The following is a 21475-nucleotide window of genomic DNA, read 5'->3' on the forward strand; positions in this document are numbered from 1 at the left end:
GAAGCTTTGGAGGCTGTTGATTTTCATTGCATGGAAGAGAGTAGCTCAGACATTCTGCTAAATTTCTTTTATGTTCTATGGAAAAAGGAAGTCATATGGGTGAGTACATGTTGGGTGAACGATCACTATTAGGAAACAAATGGCCACATCGCGCTGGTTTCTCTTTCGTTGTCGTCTTCTCTCCCTTTCATCTTGTCTGTTCTCATCGCTGCGGGACTCTGATGATACTGTGATTGATTGTGTATTGCTACTGTATTTCTTCTGCCTGGAATATGATTTCCTATTTGTCTGCCAGATGTCCACCGCCATAAACTGGTCTCAAGATCCATTCATAAGTCATAATGGTTCTGGTGACTCTGATGAAAGACAGAAAAGCAGAAGAAAGAGCTGAAAGGTGAAAACGAGAGGTTGCATGAGATGAAAGAGGAAGTAGTTTCGTCCGGCAAAGACAATTACACACACATGGCAGATGGCAGGTTATATTTCACTCCAAAATCAAGAGAAAGAAAAAAGAAATAGTCTGTTTTTAAGTCCATTAAAAGATTTGTTGTTGTGGCATTATTTGCATGAAAGTAGTTCACCCAAATTTCTTTGTCATCATTTGAAAACAAAACAATGACACATTATTAAATTTGTAAAGTGTTTTTACCATTCAAAAGTTTGGGGTCGGAAATATTTCTTAATGCTTTTGAAAGAAGTCTCTTCTCATGGCTGCATTTATTTGATCAAAAATACAGTGTGAATAGTAATAATGTGAAATATTATTACAATTTAAAATAGCTCTTTTCTATGTGAATATGTTGTAAAATGTAATTTATTCATGTGATGTAAAGCTGAATTTTCAGCATCATTACTCCAGTCTTCACGTTCACATGATCCTTCAGGAATCAGTCTAATATGATGATTTGCTGCTCAAGAAACATTTCTGATTTATTATCAATTTTTCAAAACAGAAAGTTCAAAAGAACAGTTTTTTTTTTAAATGAAAATATTTTGTAACTCAAAGGTCTTTACTGTCACCTTTTGAACAATTTAATTAATCCTTTCTGAATCAAAGTATTAATTTCTTTCAAAATAAAAGGAAAAAAAATCTTACCGACCCCAAACATTTGAATGGTAGTGTACATCATGGCTTTTGCACTGCACTGCCTTTAATTTATGCAGATTAAAAATTGTAAAAAAACACAAAAAAAACTTACTAATAATCTAAAATGTTCATTAAAATAATGTCACAATGCCAAAATCATAATAGTCGACTAGTAGTAATAGTAGTCCTTTATTATTATTTTAGATGTGAACTGGAGATTCACACATCCAGTCATATCTATACGTTACTGGCCAAATAATTAAACTCTGTGTCTGTTTGTGTCTGTCTGACTTTGACTTTGTCACTGATGATCCAGACTACCATTATACTCGCTTAAACAACCGTACAAGACGTCAAACCTGACCTGATATGTGCTGACTGCTCATAAATCACCTGAAAAACAAACCTGCCTACTAAATCCATAGTAAGAACACCCAGATTTTAACCAACTATTAGTTGCTAGCTTCTTTTACAGGACTGTCCTAAATGGTTACATTTAGAATGTAGAACTTTTTCATTTTTGATGTTGTGTGAGACGTGATCAAACATAAAATATTGTAGAATGCCTGTTTGAGTCTAATCATTTGGTCATGACTGTACTGTAGGGTTTTAAAAGATCCACGTTTTCCTCCTCCGGTTCTCCATCTAAAGGAGAACATGAACTATTGAAACTATGAATCCTCTGCCTGACTTTTCCTGTGTAATGAGGAGGTGCTGAACTAGGAAATTCAAAGAGAGGGAAGATAATAGGAAGAGGTGTTTAAAGGCTTTGCTGTTTTCCTTCAGATTTGTCCTGGTGTTACTCTTCTGAGCAGCAGGCCATCAGACGAAAGGAGTGCAGCTGTTGTTACTGCTTCCATTGAGACTTTTAGCAAAAGGCTCTTTTGTAGAAGATTTTTCTGTTTTTTTTCTGTTATGAATGTGTGAATGGTGTGTTTAAAGAAGGGCTTAATCATGTATGCTCAAGGAAAACTGAACGTCACACAAGCTCAAGGTTTAAAAACGATGGAGGAAAAAAAAGACTCGTCTTGGTTTTGTACTGGAGTGATTTGTTTGATCTGTTTAGTGTTGGTACTGTATACTGGTATATCTGGTTATTCATGAGCTTAATTTGAATATGAGATTTGTTCTTCCTGTCTAGAAACGTAGTTGTTATTATAAGCTTCAGATCATATTTAGGTTCTTTTTAATTTAGCATTAAGCTGAAATAATACCTCTAATCTCTGTACAGCTCTGGCAATGCATCTCAATGCCTTATTGTACTCTACCGCATTTAATTTGTCAAACACTACAACTATTTTAAATTATAGTCGACGATGAACCAGTAAAAAAGGAAAGTAAGATAATAATGGGATGTATTTATATTTATATTTTTATATTTCTCAGCAGTATGCATGTCTATAAACAGAGCAAAACAAAAATGTTGATGCTTACCATGATCATGGATATTATGTTATTATTTTGTAGATGATGTAGATCATGTTATCATTTTGTAATTTTGACTATTAAAAGGAAATGGAGTAATCATATCTCTGTGGGTCACGTGACTTATATTGTCAAGATTAGTGTGTGTGTGTGTGTGTGCACAGATCTGACCTTGAGCTCCTCTTCCGCCCAATCATATTTGCCCATCTAAAATAATAATCCATATCAGTCTAAAGGGGGTCACTGAGAAAGCAGGAAAAGCGAGAACAAACACAGGGAAGTGAATGAAGTCAGTGAACAGCACAGTGCTTTGTGATCTTCCTGAAGATGAGTCTTTGTCTTGCTGTTCTCTCTGTGTTGTAATTTCTCTTGAGCACATCAATAATTAATGAAACACTTTGGTGTGATCAGATGTGGTGAGCTTTAGACCTCAGACACTCTGCTTGAGAAGTTTACCCGACACCATTAACCATAAACTTGTGCCATTAATTCAGCCTGGACTGCTTAGTTTATTTTGGGTTAAATGTTACATTGTCTTTACGAAGTGTTGAAATGTTAAATTTGCCATAATTTTGGTATTTTAGACTTTTTAACTTTTGTAGAGAACTTCATAAGAAAAAAATATTGATTTAAACTCATTTGGTATTTAAGTGTGTATGTGTGTATAATGATGTACAGTTTATATACACTGCCCAGTCCAAAAAAGTTGCTGTTTGGATTAAAATATGCAAATGCTTAAGAGTCAATTATTGGATCATTATTGCAGTGATTATTTTGTGTGTGTATATACTGTATATCATATCAAACATTTTTGTGCATAAAAGTTTGTATTTGAAAAACCAAGTCTGTATTTCAGAATTTTAATTCAGAAACACTCAATTATTTTTTACAGTATTTACAGCCTTTTGCAAGTGCCTTTATAGTGTTAAATGCTCAATTTATCATCAATTCTCTATTTTAGACTTCAATTTTTTTTTCATTAGAATTTAAAAATGGTTATTAACTAAATAGTACTCGTTTGGCATTTAAGTGTAAAATGTTATTTTGTTTTTATACATAGCACAATTGCTGTCCTTGATACATCACCAAACATTTTATAGAAAAAAATGATTTCGTATTTGGACAGTTCAGCCTGTAGGCTATTTGGGAATTTTAATTCAGAAACAGTCATTTATTTTTATTATATGCATTCAGATTTAATTGATTTGTGTTAGCAAATCCAAGGCTTTCCAAATTCCAACTCTTTTTCCAAAAGTGATGTGTGTCATCACTGTGTCAGTGTCCACACCTTCTCACATACTCCAAGCTACACATCAGATCTTTATTCAGGGCCACATGAGAAACGATTTAACACAGAATGAAAGATTCACTCTTCAATATTCCAAGTGCCCATAATAACTGACAATCCACCCACATGTTGACTGTAACGTTGCATGATATAAAACACAAATGCTTCCATTAGTGTGGAAACAGTGTTGGATACATTTCGACTCCAGGGATTGCTACTGACGTTTTTATTCGTTTCCCCCAAAGAATTGCCCGAATCCACTAACAAACAATTAGCAGATCCCACATGCGTCCTCATTTTGTTCTCCGGAGGGACGAGCTCATTGTTTTTATCACAACAAGAGCGTGAAATCCGCACGTCAGATGTTCTGATGATGATGGTGCTCTCAAGCTCTCCATTGACCTACATAACATCAGCTTATGGGTGGAAAGGTCGACGCTAGAAAAAGCGGAGTCCTGTAGCCTATGGTTTGTGAAGTCAGCGCGATCAGGATTTGTGTTATTGATTTGATGGTGATGGACACGCGCGTTGCAGCGTTGCTGCTGCCATCGCACTGCTCTCCTCTGTGGGAATGTGATCGATAATGTAGCCTAGCATGAAACCAGGCAGGAGAACGGACTTTATCTCACCACGGTGGAGGTGTCGCGGTCTGAGGCGCATTTCAGTGGCTGAAAACACCGTCTCACAGGAACTAAACCGAGACATTCAAGCGACGTCGGGAGATTTCCGAGCGATTCTGTGCGCAAAAGCGGACTGAACAAAAACAGCAAGCGCATATTGAGCAACGGAGCTTCTACTCTAGAATTATTGACTTCTTCTTAGAGACGCTGCAAATAAACACCAAAAACCATGTCAGTAGATAAAACATGCACCCGCTCTTCGCTATTTGTTTGCAGGAGGACGCGAGGGTCGACAGGCCGCTGACAGTCACGTATGTTCATCCTCTCGCTTCATTCATTTTGACATTCAGAAGATGTTCCATATGTTTGTTAGTTTGGCAGCAACGAACTATTCCAATGCTGGTGACCATTATTATCACGCAAATACACTAGCATTGTCTTCCATTAACCAATAACGCGTCATTTCGAGAGAGCGACGCGTTTGTCACTTAACGTTAGTAATGTTGTGAATAAAAGGGTGGTCGACCATTTTGTATATAGATAGATTGAGTCAACATGCTGCTACTTTTCTTCTTAAACCTGCGTTTTTTGTGGGATTACATGATAGCGCATTGCGCATTTTGTCTGTGCCTTTAGCTGGGATCCACGTGCATGTGCATCAGCTGATTTACGAGCTGTAGTGTAGAAATGATATATATGCTCCTCTTAAAATAATATTAATGCTAGTCAACAGCTGCTTTAATGGAGAGCTCATGTTTACGTGCAGGGGATTGATGGATGTCCAACAGCGTTAGTGATGAGGATGAGGATGAGGATGATGATGATGTTGGGATGCAGGTCCCATCCTTTGTTTTGGACAACAAAGGGGCCTGTGTCAAAACACTATTCACTCATCACTTGTTTTCTGGGGCATTTATGACTCGTTCATCCATTTAATTACTGTGTTTTATATTTATTATTATTTATAATTATGTTTATTATTATTATTTACCAGCATTTAGTTAATATAAAATACTATTGCATTATGGCACTGCTTTAAAAAGATTATATATAATTATTTTATAAATATGATTATTATAAATGTTAATTGATTGATATTAAGTAATATAATACATTTATACATATTTATGTAATAATACACATGTATTTTTATTAACTTCTTTAAACAGTTTATACATATATTTATATTATTTCATAAATATATTTGTAATAATATGCATAATGTATTCTTTACAATATTATTGCACTATATCAGTTTTAAAAAAAATATATATATAATTATTAGTTATAATATTGTAGTTCAATATTACATATTTTGAATGTTTATTAACTTAATATAAATAAATAAGTTAGCTAAATAAATAGCTATATTTACGAAAACACTTATGGATTGTCTAATGTATTTTTTCTATTTTACTGATTCTTTTCAACATATTCTTTATTCTTGTAACTACAGTATGCCTCAAATAGAAAAGTTTGAAGAGTAGAAGTTATCATAGATATTTTAATATGTATTTAATTTAATACATTTATTTAGTGTATTGTTCATGTATATTAATATCTTTATCTTTTATAATATCTATAATATCTATAATATCTTTTATTTAAATTGTATTGAAAGTGCACTTTGAATGTTCACTGTCCGTCATCATTGAACATTTACAGTACGTTGCATTACATTAGTACAAGGCATGTGTAATTCAGGGCAGAAAAAGCAGGATATTATTGACTCTGAACATTAGTTCTGCCGATGACATGTGACTTGGTTTGCATGTGTTAGACTTAAGTTGCTTGTGACGGGCCACATGTGGTACCATATGGGGCGTACATAATAACTTGGTTTATGCAACACAATTCATACTAAAGAGAATCCATTTTCCCCTCCGGTTCTTTATCATTACTATTTCCATTTTAAAAGCTACTTTGAAAATGTTGCTTCAGTCATTTGTTAGTTTATTTCTTCATAAGCTTTCAGTTCCTCACTGTATTTGGTTACAGAAGGGGGAGCCGGACGGGACGTCTGCGGAGGGCTTTTTTGAACACAGTATTATCAGAGTTCACCTACCAGAGACCATGTTGTCCATCTTAGCGGCGGGGTCTGTGTTCTTCCCGGGCCTTTTCCTGCTGTCCAAGCAGTGTCTCAAATCCATCCCTGGACTGCGCTGGAATGAGGGCGATGCCGTCATCGTGTCAGCCAGGTAAAGAAGTTGTTCTATTATGCCCTTTTACAAAGTCTTGATTTTGTTTTTGGACTCTACTAGAATAGGTTTTCATGCTTGAATATTCAAAAAACATTATTTTTCACTTACTTGACATTATTATAGCAACCTCTGTTTAGTTCCCGTCTCTAGGAAGCCGCTCCTTCTGAAAAGCACACTGTGCTCTGATTGGTCGGCTGGGCAAGTGTGTTGTGATTGGTCAAGCAGTTCGATGGTGTTTGGGAAATGTCCCGCTCTTTACCATAACAACCAGTTTCAACACACTACTAACTAGCTCAACTAGGCCCCGCCTCTTTATTCTACGTATGCCTTGGGCGGGAATTATTTAAATGAGGAATATTGTGACACGTTTGTTCCCGGAAGAAAACTCAAGACTACAATGGAGGGACTTTGAAACTTTGCAGACCCTTTTCATGCTCAAACAGCAACATTACACACTAAAGAAAGATAAACATGTAAAAAAGCATAATAGGTCATATGTTTGGCCATAAGTTGTTAGTAATGATTCTAATTTGTTAGAAATATTACTGGCCAATATGGAGAAATGTGAAAAGACTTTGAAGAGCACTGGCTGCACTTGTTTTGTTATATTTTCAAGGTTGGTGTCATCCATCCAAGCTATTATGGCTTCTACGGCTGGTTACATCATCTCCTCATCCTGCCAGGACATCATCGAGGACCAGTAGGTGCAACAGTCATCACTTTTTGGGACATAAAATCAATTTATATCAAATCTTAATCAGAACTGGTGTAGTTTTGACGCTCTTTGTTCCGAATGACAAGATACAAATAATAACAAAAATAAAAACCTATTGATTTGTTGACCAACAGCAGTTTAAAAAGCATAAAGGCTATACACATACAATTCTGATTGTGTATTTGTACAGTGAGATATGACGATAAACCTTGGGATTCAACCAAATGAATACTGAAATTATGACTAACATGGTCTGACTTTGAGTTCAATAATAAAACAGCAAAAAGCCATGAGAAAAATAATCAGATTTATTTGATTACAATACCAATCAAAAGTTTGGGGTACGGTTGTTTTTGTTTAGTTTTTGGGAATACATTTATACTTTTATCCAACAAGGATACATTAAATTGATTAAAATTGAAAGCAAAGACTTTTATTTTTAAAAATATTTTTATTTCAAATAAATGCTGCTCTATTGAACTAAAGAATCATGGAAAAACTAAGCATTGACATTATTAAGAAATGTTTCTTGAGCAGCAAATCAGCATATTAGAATGATTTTTGAAGGATCATGTTAATGAATGTACCATGAACCTTTGAACGGAAATATAGATTGATAATATAATTTAAAGAACTACAATGTATCACATTTTATAGATTTACTAATTTATTTTAGTTTTTATACTAACACTGCTTGAAAAGCTAATGTTTTAATGGTTTTATAGCATGTACAATAAATCACGGGGCAATTAACTATTTCATTTAGAGGGAAGGGAGGAGGATGCTGTCAAACATGTCAAATTAAGAATATTATTAATTTCTTATTTTCCAGATAATATTTTAATAATTATTTTGACTTCAGTACAATGAGAATTTAAAAGCCAATGATTTAATTTAGCCAAGAGTATGTCTTTATGATATCATACTTACTATTTCTGCATTTAATGTCTTCATACATTACATGAAAAAAGTAGGTCGTCCCAAAGGGATCAAAGTTTGGAAAGTTATCGACTAACGGCGTTTCCCTGACCTGTTCTCAGTCCATCTGTCTCTGTTTTTCTTTCTCAGACACTGGCTGACCTGCTCCTACATTCTGTTTGCTGTGCCGTACTTTGTGTATGACATCTACGCCATGTTCCTGTGTTACTGGCACAAGCTCCAGGTCAAAGGTCACGAGGTGGACAACGGCTCCAGATCCAAGGCCGTGGCCGTCACCGGTTATCTCCGCCGAGAGTTCCTCATGATCTTACATCACGTCGTCATGGTCACCGCATGCTTCCCCATCTCTGTGGTAATTGTCATCACGGAGGCGATGCTTTAAAGAACCACAATCTCTAATAAAGCATTTTAACTCCGAGAATGGGTTCATGTTCAGATGTGCTCTTTCTCTCTCTTTGACTTCCAGTTCTGGAGGCAGGGAAAGGGCGATTACTTCCAGGGTGTCATGTTCCTGGCTGAACTCAGCACACCGTCCGTCTGTCTGGGAAAAATCCTCATCCAGGTATATTCATTATTGATCTGATGAGGGCTTCTTTGGTATTCTTACCCTGATTCATCATGCTCTGCTTTAGTCTTAACAGTGTGTGTATAACATTAAGCACAGCTTCAGTTATGTCGTACATTATTCATAGTAAAGTGTATTTACAGAAGTGCTGACTTCACACATGCAAGTCTGGCCTGAACCCTGACAGAAAATAAATAAATGCTAATGCAATTACTGGAAAGGAAACACACACACACACACACACACGCACGCACGCACGCACGCACGCACACACACATTCTTAAAGTGATAGCTCACTCAAAATTATTTATTAAAATAATTTACTCATCCTAATGTTGTTCCAAATATGTCCCTTGTGAAAGAGAAGTGTGCTTAATTGTATTGAATGTGCACTTGTAGTGTACTTCAAATCTTAAAAGTATATTTAAAAAATATATATAATACTGGCAAATAATATAATATTAATGAAATAAAAGGCCTCGTAAAGCGAGTACACATTAATGACTGTTTCTTAACACGCTTTAAAAAAGTGCTCTTTGAAAGTTTAACTTTACATTTTAAATCATGTTTTTTTAATCATCTTTTGTGATACTTTACAAGAGAAGTACACTTATTTTGATGTGTCGACTCGCACACTAAAGCACATGTTAAGTACTTGATTATAATTTCAACTGCAGTGTGTTGTTTGATATTACGTTTAAAGTGAATATGTTTTAAATGTACTTCATTACAACTTCATTACAAATGTGTAGTTACAAATATATTTAAATACATGACACAAGTTTCGATCGGAATAAAATTAAAATATATTTTAGTTTACCATAAATTCTTGTCAGTACATATTTCAAAGACAACAGAAGCAATTGTGAAATTACAAATAAATATGTTTGATAAAGATATATACAAATAAAGATGTATTTATGTAAGTAGTTGAACTTAAATGTGTTAAATAGGAACTTGACAGACAGATTGATAGTTATAGATAGATAGATGATAGAGTTATAGATAGATAGATAGATAGATAGATAGAGAGATAGAGAGATAGTTGTAGATAGATAGATAGAGTTATAGATAGAGAGATAGATAGTTATAGATAGAGAGAGTTATAGATGATAGATAGATAGAGTTATAGATAGATAGATAGAGTTATAGATGATAGATAGATAGAGTTATAGATAGATAGATAGATAGAGTTATAGATGATAGATAGATAGATAGATAGATAGATAGATAGATAGATAGATAGATAGAGTTATAGATGATAGATAGATAGAGTTATAGATGATAGATAGATAGATAGATAGAGTTATAGATAGATAGAGTTATAGATAGATAGAGTTATAGATAGATAGATAGAGTTATAGATGATAGATAGATAGATAGATAGAGTTATAGATGATAGATAGATAGAGTTATAGATAGATAGAGTTATAGATAGATAGAGAGAGTTATAGATGATAGATAGATAGATAGAGTTATAGATAGATAGATAGAGTTATAGATAGATAGATAGATAGTTATAGATGATAGACAGATAGATAGTGTTATAGATGATAGATAGATAAATGATAGATAGAGTTATAGATAGATAGATAGAGTTATAGATAGAGAGATAGATAGTTATAGATAGAGAGAGTTATAGATAGATAGAGTTATAGATGATAGACAGATAGATAATGTTATAAATGATAGATAGATAGATAGATAGATAGATAGATAGAGTTATAGATGATAGACAGATAGATAGATAGAGTTATAGATGATAGACAGATAGATAATGTTATAAATGATAGATAGATAGATAGATAGAGTTATAGATGATAGACAGATAGATAGATAGATAGAGTTATAGATGATAGACAGATAGATAATGTTATAAATGATAGATAGATAGATAGATAGAGTTATAGATGATAGATAGATAGATAGACAGATAGTTATAGATGATAAACAGATAGATAAATGATAGATAGATAGATAGAGTTATAGATAGACAGACAGATAGATAGATAGAGTTATAGATGATAGATAGATAGAGTTATAGATGATAGATAGATAGATAGAGTTATAGATGATAGATAGATAAATGATAGATAGATAGATAGATAGATAGATAGATAGATAAATGATAGATAGATAGAGTTATAGATAGACAGAGATAGATAGATAGTGTTATAGATGATAGATAGATAAATGATAGATAGATAGAGTTATAGATAGACAGACAGATAGATAGATAGATAGAGTTATAGATGATAGATAGATAGATAGATAGATTTATAGATAGATAGATAGATAGAGAGATAGATAGATAGATTGAGAGATGGATAGATAGATAGATAGATAGATTTATAGATAGATAGATAGATAGATAGATAGACAGATAGATAGATAGAGAGATAGATAGGTAGATAGATAGATAGATTTATAGATAGATAGATAGATAGATAGATAGATAGATAGATAGATAGATAGATAGATAGAGTGATAGATAGATAGATAGATAGATAGATTTATAGATAGATAGATAGATAGAGAGATAGACAGATAGATAGATAGATAGGTAGATAGATAGATAGATAGATAGATAGATAGATAGATAGATAGATAGATAGATAGATAGATAGATAGATAGATAGATAGATAGAGTGATATGAGATAGACATGTATGGTAAGGTGTTTTTTGGAATGAACGTGTCAAGATAGATTAAGTTATGCATTCTTTATTCCTCTTCCCGCTTCACCCTCTCAGAGCCTCATCTATAGTCTGATAGCCACAGCTGCTTCTGAATATAGCTCTCTGAACTGAGATGAGATTTAACACATGATATGATATCTGGCTCTCCTCTCCGTCCCCTCCTCCCAGACTCCAGTATATGGAATAACATAGTTTAGTTTGGTACTGAGCCAGGTGACAGCGTGTGTGTTTTTACCACTGCCGAGTGTACGGAATAAGTGCTTCAGTTTCATGCTACACATCCAACATTAAGTTTCCTTAAAGGTGAAGTATGCTATTTATGCTATTTATCTGTCATTAAAGGAATAGGTCACTTAAAAATGAAAATTCTGTCATCATTTCCTCGTCCTCAAGTTGTTTCGAACCTGTATGAATTTCTTTCTTCTGCTAAACACACAGAAAGATATTTTGAAGAATGTTGGTACCCAGACAGTTGATGACTCCAATAATTGACTAAAAATACTATGGAAGTCAATGGGGTCCATCAACTCTGGAAGTGGAAATGGAAAATAAGGATAGTTATCTAACAGGTTTCCAAAAACACTCCTACCATCTGTTGCCTTGTCTGTCATTGTCTGCCGGTCCCTCGTTCTCTCACATCATTATGATTACATGGATTGTAAAATATTACTAAAGGCTAAGTGTTGGGAGTCTTGGGGAAGAACATAATAATAAATATGACCCTTTTATTCTCAATACAGTTTGCATTTCAAAATCTAGAACACGCGTTCTTTATCTTCTTATTTATTTTCCCTTCTTTCATCAAGTTGCATTACTTATTCTCTCTATTTGTCTTTTTCTCTTTCTTTCCTACTGTTAAGTACAAGCAACAGCACACACTTCTTCACAAAGTGAATGGAGCTGTTATGCTGATCACTTTCTTCCTCTGTCGAGTCCTTCTCTTCCCCTATCTCTACTACGTTTACGGAAGGTATGTCTCTTTTAAAGCTTCTTTCACTTTTACAGGAATAGCTCTCACAAAAATGAGAATTTATCATTATTTACTCATCCCCATGTTTTTCTTGCTTGTATATTGTTGTTTTCATAACACTTTACAATAAGATCCCTCTAGGTAACATTAGTTGATGCATTAGTTACCATTAACTAACAATGAGTCATTTATTTGGTACAGTTTTTATTAATCTTTGTTAACTTTAACACAAGTGCTCATTGTTAGCTTAGTTCCATTGCATGCTTTAAAAGTATTTTTCATTGTTAGTTCATGTTAAATATAGTTAACTAATGTTAATAAATGGAACCTTATTGTAAAGTGTTACAGTTATTTTTTGTTGAATGGAACACAAAAGTAGAATGTTCTTCTATACATAAAAAAATCATACAGCTCTTTGTTTTACACTGCAACCCTCTACGGACACGCTGAAACTACAGTCGCCATTGGCTAGTATATTTTTTATTTTACACGCCAGACTTTTTACATTGAATGCAAGAACAATGCAAATAAAAAACAATTTAAAAATAGTGTTTGAAATGTATATTTTATATTATATTTAAGACAAGTAACCAGTCTGAAATGAAATAAGAACAAATAATCAAACTACAAGCAATAGAACAAATAAACACAATACAAATATAAATACAAAGAATAAAAATACAAACGAATGAAACAGTGATTTTTCAGGTAGATCTAACAATAGTTACGTACAGATTAGGTAGATTAGGTACAGAAATTGAATAATCAAATGTAAAATAACTGCATAGTCTTCACTGGATAAATCAATATAGATGAATCCTTATTAAAGTTACAAAAGTTATTAAGTCAAAAGCATTGAGTGATTTTTTTGGCAGTGAGCCTTTTGTTGTTTGATTAACATTAAAAATAGCAGGAATATTAGACTTCTGTCACTTTTAAGACGAAATGTTCAATATCGGCCTACTGATACTGTTACACATGCGTTTTCTTTCTCCACTGTTTTCGTTCACTTAAGACATAACCTACTATGTTTACTAGGATACTCGCCAAGACGGGCATCGTTTTGTGTGAAACTGTCCGTTCAAGCGCAAGAAAGACATGAAAGAGCGCTCAAGTCAGTATCCGCGAGCCGTCAGATGTGGCTTTCTGGGCACGTGCTTCGGATGAGCCAGTTATTTTCGCATCTTCTTGCGCTTGAATGTTTAAATTGGCAAGGCTTAAAAACACGTGACAGTTCTGTCTACTCTTGGCAGTCATTATTTTCCAGCCCTGCACGTCAGTTCTCTTTACGTGGCACGCGTAAGCCTCTCTCTTTCTCTCACGTTGAGTGTGCATGTGTGAGAGAAAGCGACAGTGGGCGCTCTTAGCCCACCAGCAATGAAATTAAATCTGCGCTAAACATATTTTTTTTGCCTCTAATTTAATCACAGGCGACTGAAATCTTACAGTTCACTAGCCATTGGCTAATTTAAGACATTTTTAGTCGCCCAGCAGTATATTTGGTGGCATATGCGAGTGATTTACTCCCATTGTAGAGGTTTGCACTGAAAAATAACAGCATATGGGTTTGGATAAACATGAGGGTGAGTAAAAAATTACAGATTTTTTTTTTCTAGAACTATTCCTATAACTTTCTTCCTTTTCCTAACTCCCGCTCTGAGATGACAATGATCCCGAAACCATATTTTTTTAGCTTTTTGATTATAACTCAATTTCTTTAGTTTCCGTCCACATTCTCTGTCCATTTCCTCTTTTCCAGGTACGCCTCGGTTCCCTTCTACCGGGTCCCTTTTGTGGTGCCCTGGCAGTGTAATCTGGGAGCGGGTCTGCTCATGGCCCCGCAGCTCTACTGGTTCTCCCTGATCTGCAGAGGAGCTCTGCGCCTGTTCACCGGCCGCTCCTCGCGCTCCCGCAAACCCACGGCTCCGGTCAAGCCTGAGTATGAAGGACACGAGGGAATGCCTCAGTCAGCCAATGGATACAGTACACAGATGGGGGGTCGGGACACACCCACAATGTCTCACTGAGGGGAGGAGCTTATGCAAACGAGACGGGATTGGATGAACGGCTCAGTAGAAGGGCTGGTTGCCAAGGAAGTACACAGAGTGATTAAAGAGGTACTGAAATAGACTAGACGCCCTGTAATGCATTACAGAACAGCGTTATGTTTAGTTACAGGGCTCGTGTACTGTATATAAGACATGCTTTAGTAGATCAAGGGAAGCTATGCCGAAAAAATCAGTGGAAGTGTCTACACAACGGCCACATCACAACTGAGGCAATAAGTGCATATTTTACGCGAGAACATTTCTGAACCAAGAGAAGCACTTTTTGTTTGAGGCACTTTGAAGGGGTCGCAGAATGTCAAACTGAGGTCCTGTGCCTGAGGTCTGTTCTTTGCATATATTATCGTAGATACATCAGATACATCATTCATAGAAAAGTCCTTGACTTATTATATTTAGCACTGGTCTACTATGAGCAACCCAAGCTTTAATATCTCTGGAGAGTTCAGTCCAAAGGCCTCTTTAGTTTACCCAAAAATAAACACTTATTTTATTAGTGAAACACAAATTTGAGATTTTAGGCAGAATGTCTGAGCTCCACTTTACAGTGATTTATTCTGTTCCAAAATGGAAAAAAAGGATCATATACACTACCAGTTTAAATGTTTGAGGTCAGTACGATTTAAAAAAATAAAAAAATAAGAAATTAATACTTTTATTGAGCAAGGATGCATTAAATTGGTCAAAAGTGATAGTAAAGACGTTTATTATGTCACAAAATATTTCTCATTTTCATTTTTGAAAAAATTGAATTTTCGATTCATCAAAGAATCCACATAAATATGAAGCAGCACAACTGTTTTCAACATTGACAATAATCAGAAATGTTTCTTTCTTGAGCAGCAAATCATCATATTCGAATGATTTCTGAAGCATCATGTGACACTGAACACTGGAGTAATGCTGAAAATTCAGCTTTGATCACAATTGTAATAATATCGCACAGTTTTACTGTTTTTATTAAATCAATGCAGCCATGGCGAACCGAAAAGAGACTTTTCAAAAACGTTAAAACATCTTACCGACCAAACTTTTGAACGAGAGTGTAAGTATATTAAAATTCAGGCCGATATGATAAGACAGTAATTATTGATGTTATAATTCTGTTTTGTTAAACTAAAAAAAAATGAAATACTAAAGACTAAAATCAACCTTTTTAAATGTTAAAAGCAAAGTCGGGCATCACAACATGTACAGTATGGAAAATGCATATTCATTCTGTTCCTAAAATATAGTATGGCCTCAGAAGACTTAAATTACTGTCTGTTTGGATGGAAAACATTTGTACATTTGACCTAATATCTACTTTTGTGTTCCACAGAAGAAAGAAAAAACAATTAATGACTCATTTTCATTTTTGTGGTGAACTATTCCTCAACCAGAGCTGATCAAATGAAAGAAAAACCCATCAAATGTAATGAAACCCTGTCTGTCGGAGAAAGAGGCAGCTCAGGGTTTGGGAATGTATTATTTTGTACATGCTCAGAAAACAAGCGTTAAACGTAATGGAAAGTAGCTACCTTGAATGTTCTCCGATTCAACCTGTGATCAAACGCAGTTTAAAATGTGTCCCTATTATAACCTCTTTAAACAAAGACCTTAGTCCTGAAACCCTGCATATGTTTTAAAGGGACATGATCAAATATATATTAAGCTGCCTTATCCCTGATCTTTTACTCGTTAGTTTTGGCCAGAGGTGAGTTTCTGCCAAACAAATGTGATACTTTACATGGTCAATGTGAAATTTATTTGCACTTTATTCATTTTGTTCTCTTCAAAGCCATTTTGTTCATCTCACAGGTAAACGTTCCTAATTTATTGTGCTTTGTTTGAAGATATTTACCATTTTGATTTCTCTTTAGCCTGTTTTGTTTGTTTATGGGTCACTCAAGCTATCTAATCTCTGTCTAGTCATAAATCAAGGATTCATTTGCAGAAGAATTTGGCCCAGTATGTTTTATTTAATAACACAGTTTTCAAGCTCTTGCAAGTTCAACCGTACCACTTATCAAAGAGAAATGAATAACATTGCAAAGTATCCTGCCAGAAGACCTGTTTCTGAAGCTTACTTAAACTTAAAATGCCTGAATGCTGATTTGAAAAAGAAAAAAATGCAACTGCGCTGAATTGGGTATATAACTTTGCATGTGTATATTCCATCATTGTCCCTTGTGAACCCTCTATAATGTACCAGTTCCATGTGCACTGATATCCCAACTATTTAATCCTAGTGAACTGCACCGATTGCTTTTGATGGTTTTCTTTGAAAGCTTCTGTTTTACTTGGTTTAACTTCTGTTGTTTTTTCCATATGTAAACCTGTTTAACCTGTTAACATGAGTACAAATGAAAGCACTGTTGTAATTCAAATATACACTCTTGGCTCATATGCTGCATGTTATAATTGTCTGTTCTCCTGGTCTGTATGTGAGCGTGCCATACGGGGGGGGGGGGGGGGGGGGGTATAATAAATAGTATAATAAATAACAATACACTTATACACAATTGCCACTTACAATAATAATACAAAAAAATATTATATAAACATTTATTTTGGCGGAAGCATTTGGCGGAGATGAAGTGGGCGGAGTTTCCTCATCAGCGCATGCGCAGCAGTTCGCCGCGAGTCTTCAAACTACACGAGCAGCAGGTAACGTAAGCTAATATGGAAAAGTTAAATTTATCCTACCATGCTAGTATTAAAGTTGCACAGCATGCGAGTTATGCTTAACTACAATAAAAGTATAACTCGATTTCATCCGCATTCTGAGTTTGACGATGTCATTGGTTTTTATCCAAGGCAAGTGTTATTAGCCTGGGGAAATACATCTAGTGAAATGAAATCTTAAGTCCATGTCCAACTCTAAATTATAAGGAATTATATCTTTGATTTCATAGTAACACTTTACAATAAGTTTCATTTGTTTATTATTCATGTATTAACTAACCATGAGCAACACATTTGATACTGTATTTGTTCATCTTAGTTAATAATAATACTCCTGTTAATTGTTATTTCACAGTCAGTGCATTAACTAATGTTAGCAAATACAACTTTTGATTTTAATAATGTTTTAGTAAATGCTAAAATTAATATTAAATAAGATTAATCAATGCTGTAGAGGTGCAGTTCATTATTAATTCATGTTACCAAATGTAACTAATGAAACCTTATTGTAAAGTATTACTGATTTCATGATTGAAAGCAATGGGTTTTATGAATGGGTTTTTGGTTAAATGCTTGAAATTAGGTCTGTGGCTCAAGATATTCACTTTTTCTTATAAAATACATCAGTAATACTCTCTTTTTTTAAGCTTTTACTTGTCTTGTAAAAGGCGGTTACTAACAAGTAGCTATAAAGGCTACAGAGGTTGTCGTGGACATTAAGGGGGCTTTTACACTGGGCTCGTTTGCTGCGGTCCGAACCCGGGCGCGATTGTTCCCGGCGCCCCCCGCAGCGTTGGTCTGGTTTCACACTCAACTTGATTCTATCGAACTCTGGTGCATTTGCGTGCATCTTACGTCATTGCAAACTTGCACGGCGCATGATAAAACAAGACGTGGGTCAATATATTGTGTTTTTTTATTAATTTGGTGCTATTATTTATAGCTGAGTAAACAACGCAGGTTAACTGTGTGTGTGTTTCACATAATCTGTCTTTCCGCTGCTTGCAAATGGACTCTTTTGAGGAGACAGTGGATTTCCACTAATTTGTTGCCCTGATTGCACGCACTATGCGTGAATACACTGCAGACTCACTCTTGCTCGTATCCAGGGTAAATCTTCATCCCTTACGTGTGTTTTATTTAACTAAATACATCATAATCGGCTAAAACGCATGCGCAGGATACTTTACTTCCTGAACAAGTGCGCATCCGAGTCCGTGTTGTTTTCACATACACGCGAATCGCAGCACGGTTCGGGAGCAACCGAACTCAGACCACCTCCTCCAGGCAGTCTCGAGTTCGATACCCCAGTGCGCACCTGGGTCACATGACAGCGTTCACATTAGCGATTTTTCATGCGAACCAGTACCCTCACGGACCACTAGTGGTCTGCGGACCACAGTTTGGGAACCACTGCTCTAGAAGGCTTATATCGGTGTGTGCCTCTGCGGTTCTTATGGGAACACGAGATAAGGTGTCGGCTGTCCACAGGCTTTTTCCAGGGACATGATTGACTGTATAATTATACCTCATGAGTCGCATCCTAAATCTTTGGATTCTTGGTGGGAGGTCATCCAGAGCCTTCCCGCCCAGCAGACTCACCAACGGCTTATGGTCAGTTTCCAGCTCGAATGGTCTTCCCAGGATAAAACAGCTGAACCTTTCACAAGCCCACGTTGCAGCTAATGCCTCCTTCTCTACTTGAGCATAACGCTGCTCTGTCGGTGTCATTGACCTGGACGCATATGCCACCGGTGACCACCTGGCATCATTCTTCTGCAGCAGGACTGCCCCCAGGCCAAAGGAAGAGGCATCAGCAGAGATCTTTAATGCACTGTTCGGATTGTATAGTGCAAGCACTGGTGTGGATGACAGCTCTGTTTTCAACTGATCAAAGGCCGCCTGCTGCTCCGTCCCCCAGTACCAGTGGTTTTTCTTAGACAGCAGGTCTCTTAGCACTTTGTCTTTTTCAGCCAGGTTAGGCAAGAAGCGGCCCAACTGATTGACCATGCCCAGAAAACTCCTTAGTTCGCTGACATTTTTGGGTGCGTCCATCTCTTGCACAGCTCTCGTCTTCTCCGGATCTGGCTTCACTCCCTCTGCTGAAATCACATGACCTAGGAATCTGACTGTATGGCGTGCAAGCTCACATTTGTCCATGTTGAGCGTAATACCGGCCTTTTGTGCCTTCTCAAGCACCGCCTGTAGCGGTATATCATGCTCGACCTGCGTCTGTCCCCAGACCAGGATGTCATCCATGTGACACAGTACCCCCTCTGGACCACCGGTCACTTCTGTCATCATCATCCTTTGAAAGTGCTCAGGGGCTGAAGCTATGCCAAAGGGTAGCCGGTTAAAATAGTAGCGCCCAAAAGGCCTGATGAAGGTGGTGTATTTGGGAGACTCTTTTGTCAATGGTACTTGCCAAAAGCCCATATTGGCATCTAATTTGCTGAATACTGTTGCGCCAGCTAGCATGCCCAGAGTGTGCTCGACAGAAGGCAGGATAAACTTCTCTCTGCATACTGATTCATTCATCCTTGTGAAATCCACACAAATGCGAACAGTACCTGCTTTTTTCGGCACCACCACCATCCCGGCGCACCAATCAGCCGGCTCCTCAATCTTGGTGATTACACCCATCTCCTCCATACGGTCTATCTCCTCCTTCACTTTTCCCATAAGCGGCAGAGGGACTCTGCGTGGTGCGTGAAGAGAGAAGGGCACAGCCTCTGGCTTTAATTTAATTGAGTACGGCCTCCGTACAAGACCCAAGCCGCTGCACAGCTTCGGATACTGTTGTTTCAGCGATTCCATGGTGATGTTGTCAACCCTGCACACAAGCTGGAGCTGTTCTATGGCCGGCCTTCCCAGAAGTGCAGCGTGCAGGTCTTTTACTAATAAATGTCCTCTGTGGCTGTCTGTGCGCCTCTACGCAGTGTTTCTTTGGCTACACCTAGGACACATAATACATTGCCACCTGGCCCAAACAATGGGCACTTTTTTGTCTCTCACTTGCAGCTGCACGGTCCACGGGTCTTTTCCCGCATCCACGGCACCCAGGAATAAACTCTCTTCTTCTTCTGTAGTGACAGCATTCAAAGATTTCACACTGGTTCTGCACACTTTCCCATAATGTCACGTTTTCCACAGTTGTGACACACAGCATATGTAGCAGGGCATTCTAATCTTCCATGTGAGGGCATTTTCCCACATCTATAACAGGCCTTTGAACCTTGCTGTGGCCATGCATTAGATTTATATTTGCCTGATGTTTGTGCTTGTTGCTGAAAGATTTGTGTAGATGGCTGAAGCTTTGAGGGAAATTTGGATTTTCTGTAACTTTTTGCATGCACAGCATCAACATTAGAGCACTTGCTAGCGCCGCCATTTTCTCCCCTTAAATCACAATGCTGTCGTCTAACTTCTTCAGACTGCCTTGTCTTGGTTATAGCAGTTTCAAGGGTTAGATCTCTGTTTAGCTGTAACCTTTCTGACAATGAAACGTTTCTCATCCCGACCACCAACCTGTCACGTATCAGCTCATTCTGTAGCTGTCCATACTTGCAATGTTCCGCTAATCCATACAGAGCAGTTATAAAGGAATCCACCGTTTCTCCCGGCAACTGCACACGCTGATTGAACTTGGCTCTTTCATATATTACATTCTTTTTAGGCACAAAAAATTTATCAAAGCCCGCCTTAACATCCGTGTACTTCTTCCTCTCTTCTGCAGTTAGCATTAGCCCCTTAAGCACATCTTCGGCTTCATCACCCATACAATACACTAACGTGTTTACCTGGTTTTCTTCCGACGTTGCTTTTAAATTGCTTGCGAGCCGAAAGCGGTCAAATCTCCTAATCCAACGCTCCCATTCTTGAGGCTTGGTAAAATCGAATGGCTCTGGAGGTTGTATTGTGAACGAAGCAGTTGGTGTAGATTGCGCCATCTCTGCCGGCTCGTCTACTATTTCTTGCCAAAACGATCACTTAGTTCCTTTCCTTTTCCCTTCTCCGCTCACAAGTCGCCCACTTCTGACACCATGTCAAGTTATTGGTAAAGAAACAAAAGAGGTTCGTACCACGACGTACTTGGAGCTTGTCTTTATTTAGCCATCAGCACATAACATCCGGGCGAGAACCGGAACAGCCCTTTTATTTTCAAAATACAAGCATTCTCTTACACTATTATTCCAAAATACCACATGAACAACAAATTTTGGCACACGATAAA

At 36.6% G+C, this 21475-nt stretch overlaps 2 protein-coding genes across 2 annotated transcripts in view; both read left to right on the forward strand.

Moving 5' to 3' along the window:
- The window catches only part of mazb (MYC-associated zinc finger protein b (purine-binding transcription factor)), an 11671-nt gene extending 9055 nt beyond the window's left edge, over positions 1-2616 (forward strand). Inside the window, exon 7 of the mRNA XM_077224663.1 lies at positions 1-2616. This exon is cut by the window's left edge and continues 860 nt beyond it. The gene's annotated coding sequence lies outside the window, so the exon portion shown is untranslated.
- A 1484-nt stretch (positions 2617-4100) lies between these two features.
- On the forward strand, positions 4101-16962 carry tlcd3bb (TLC domain containing 3Bb). The gene is made up of 7 exons (XM_077224670.1): positions 4101-4731; positions 6419-6618; positions 7238-7321; positions 8405-8627; positions 8742-8837; positions 12399-12508; positions 14268-16962. Exons 2-7 carry the CDS (start codon positions 6494-6496, stop codon positions 14533-14535), a joined length of 906 nt encoding a protein of 301 aa, XP_077080785.1. The 5' UTR covers positions 4101-4731; positions 6419-6493; the 3' UTR covers positions 14536-16962.
- The last annotated feature ends 4513 nt before the right edge of the window (positions 16963-21475 follow it).

This window comes from Siphateles boraxobius, unplaced genomic scaffold (assembly GCF_051911475.1).
Source record: "Siphateles boraxobius isolate OS27281-9 unplaced genomic scaffold, OSU_SipBor_1 90, whole genome shotgun sequence".
Lineage (NCBI taxonomy): Eukaryota > Metazoa > Chordata > Actinopteri > Cypriniformes > Leuciscidae > Siphateles > Siphateles boraxobius.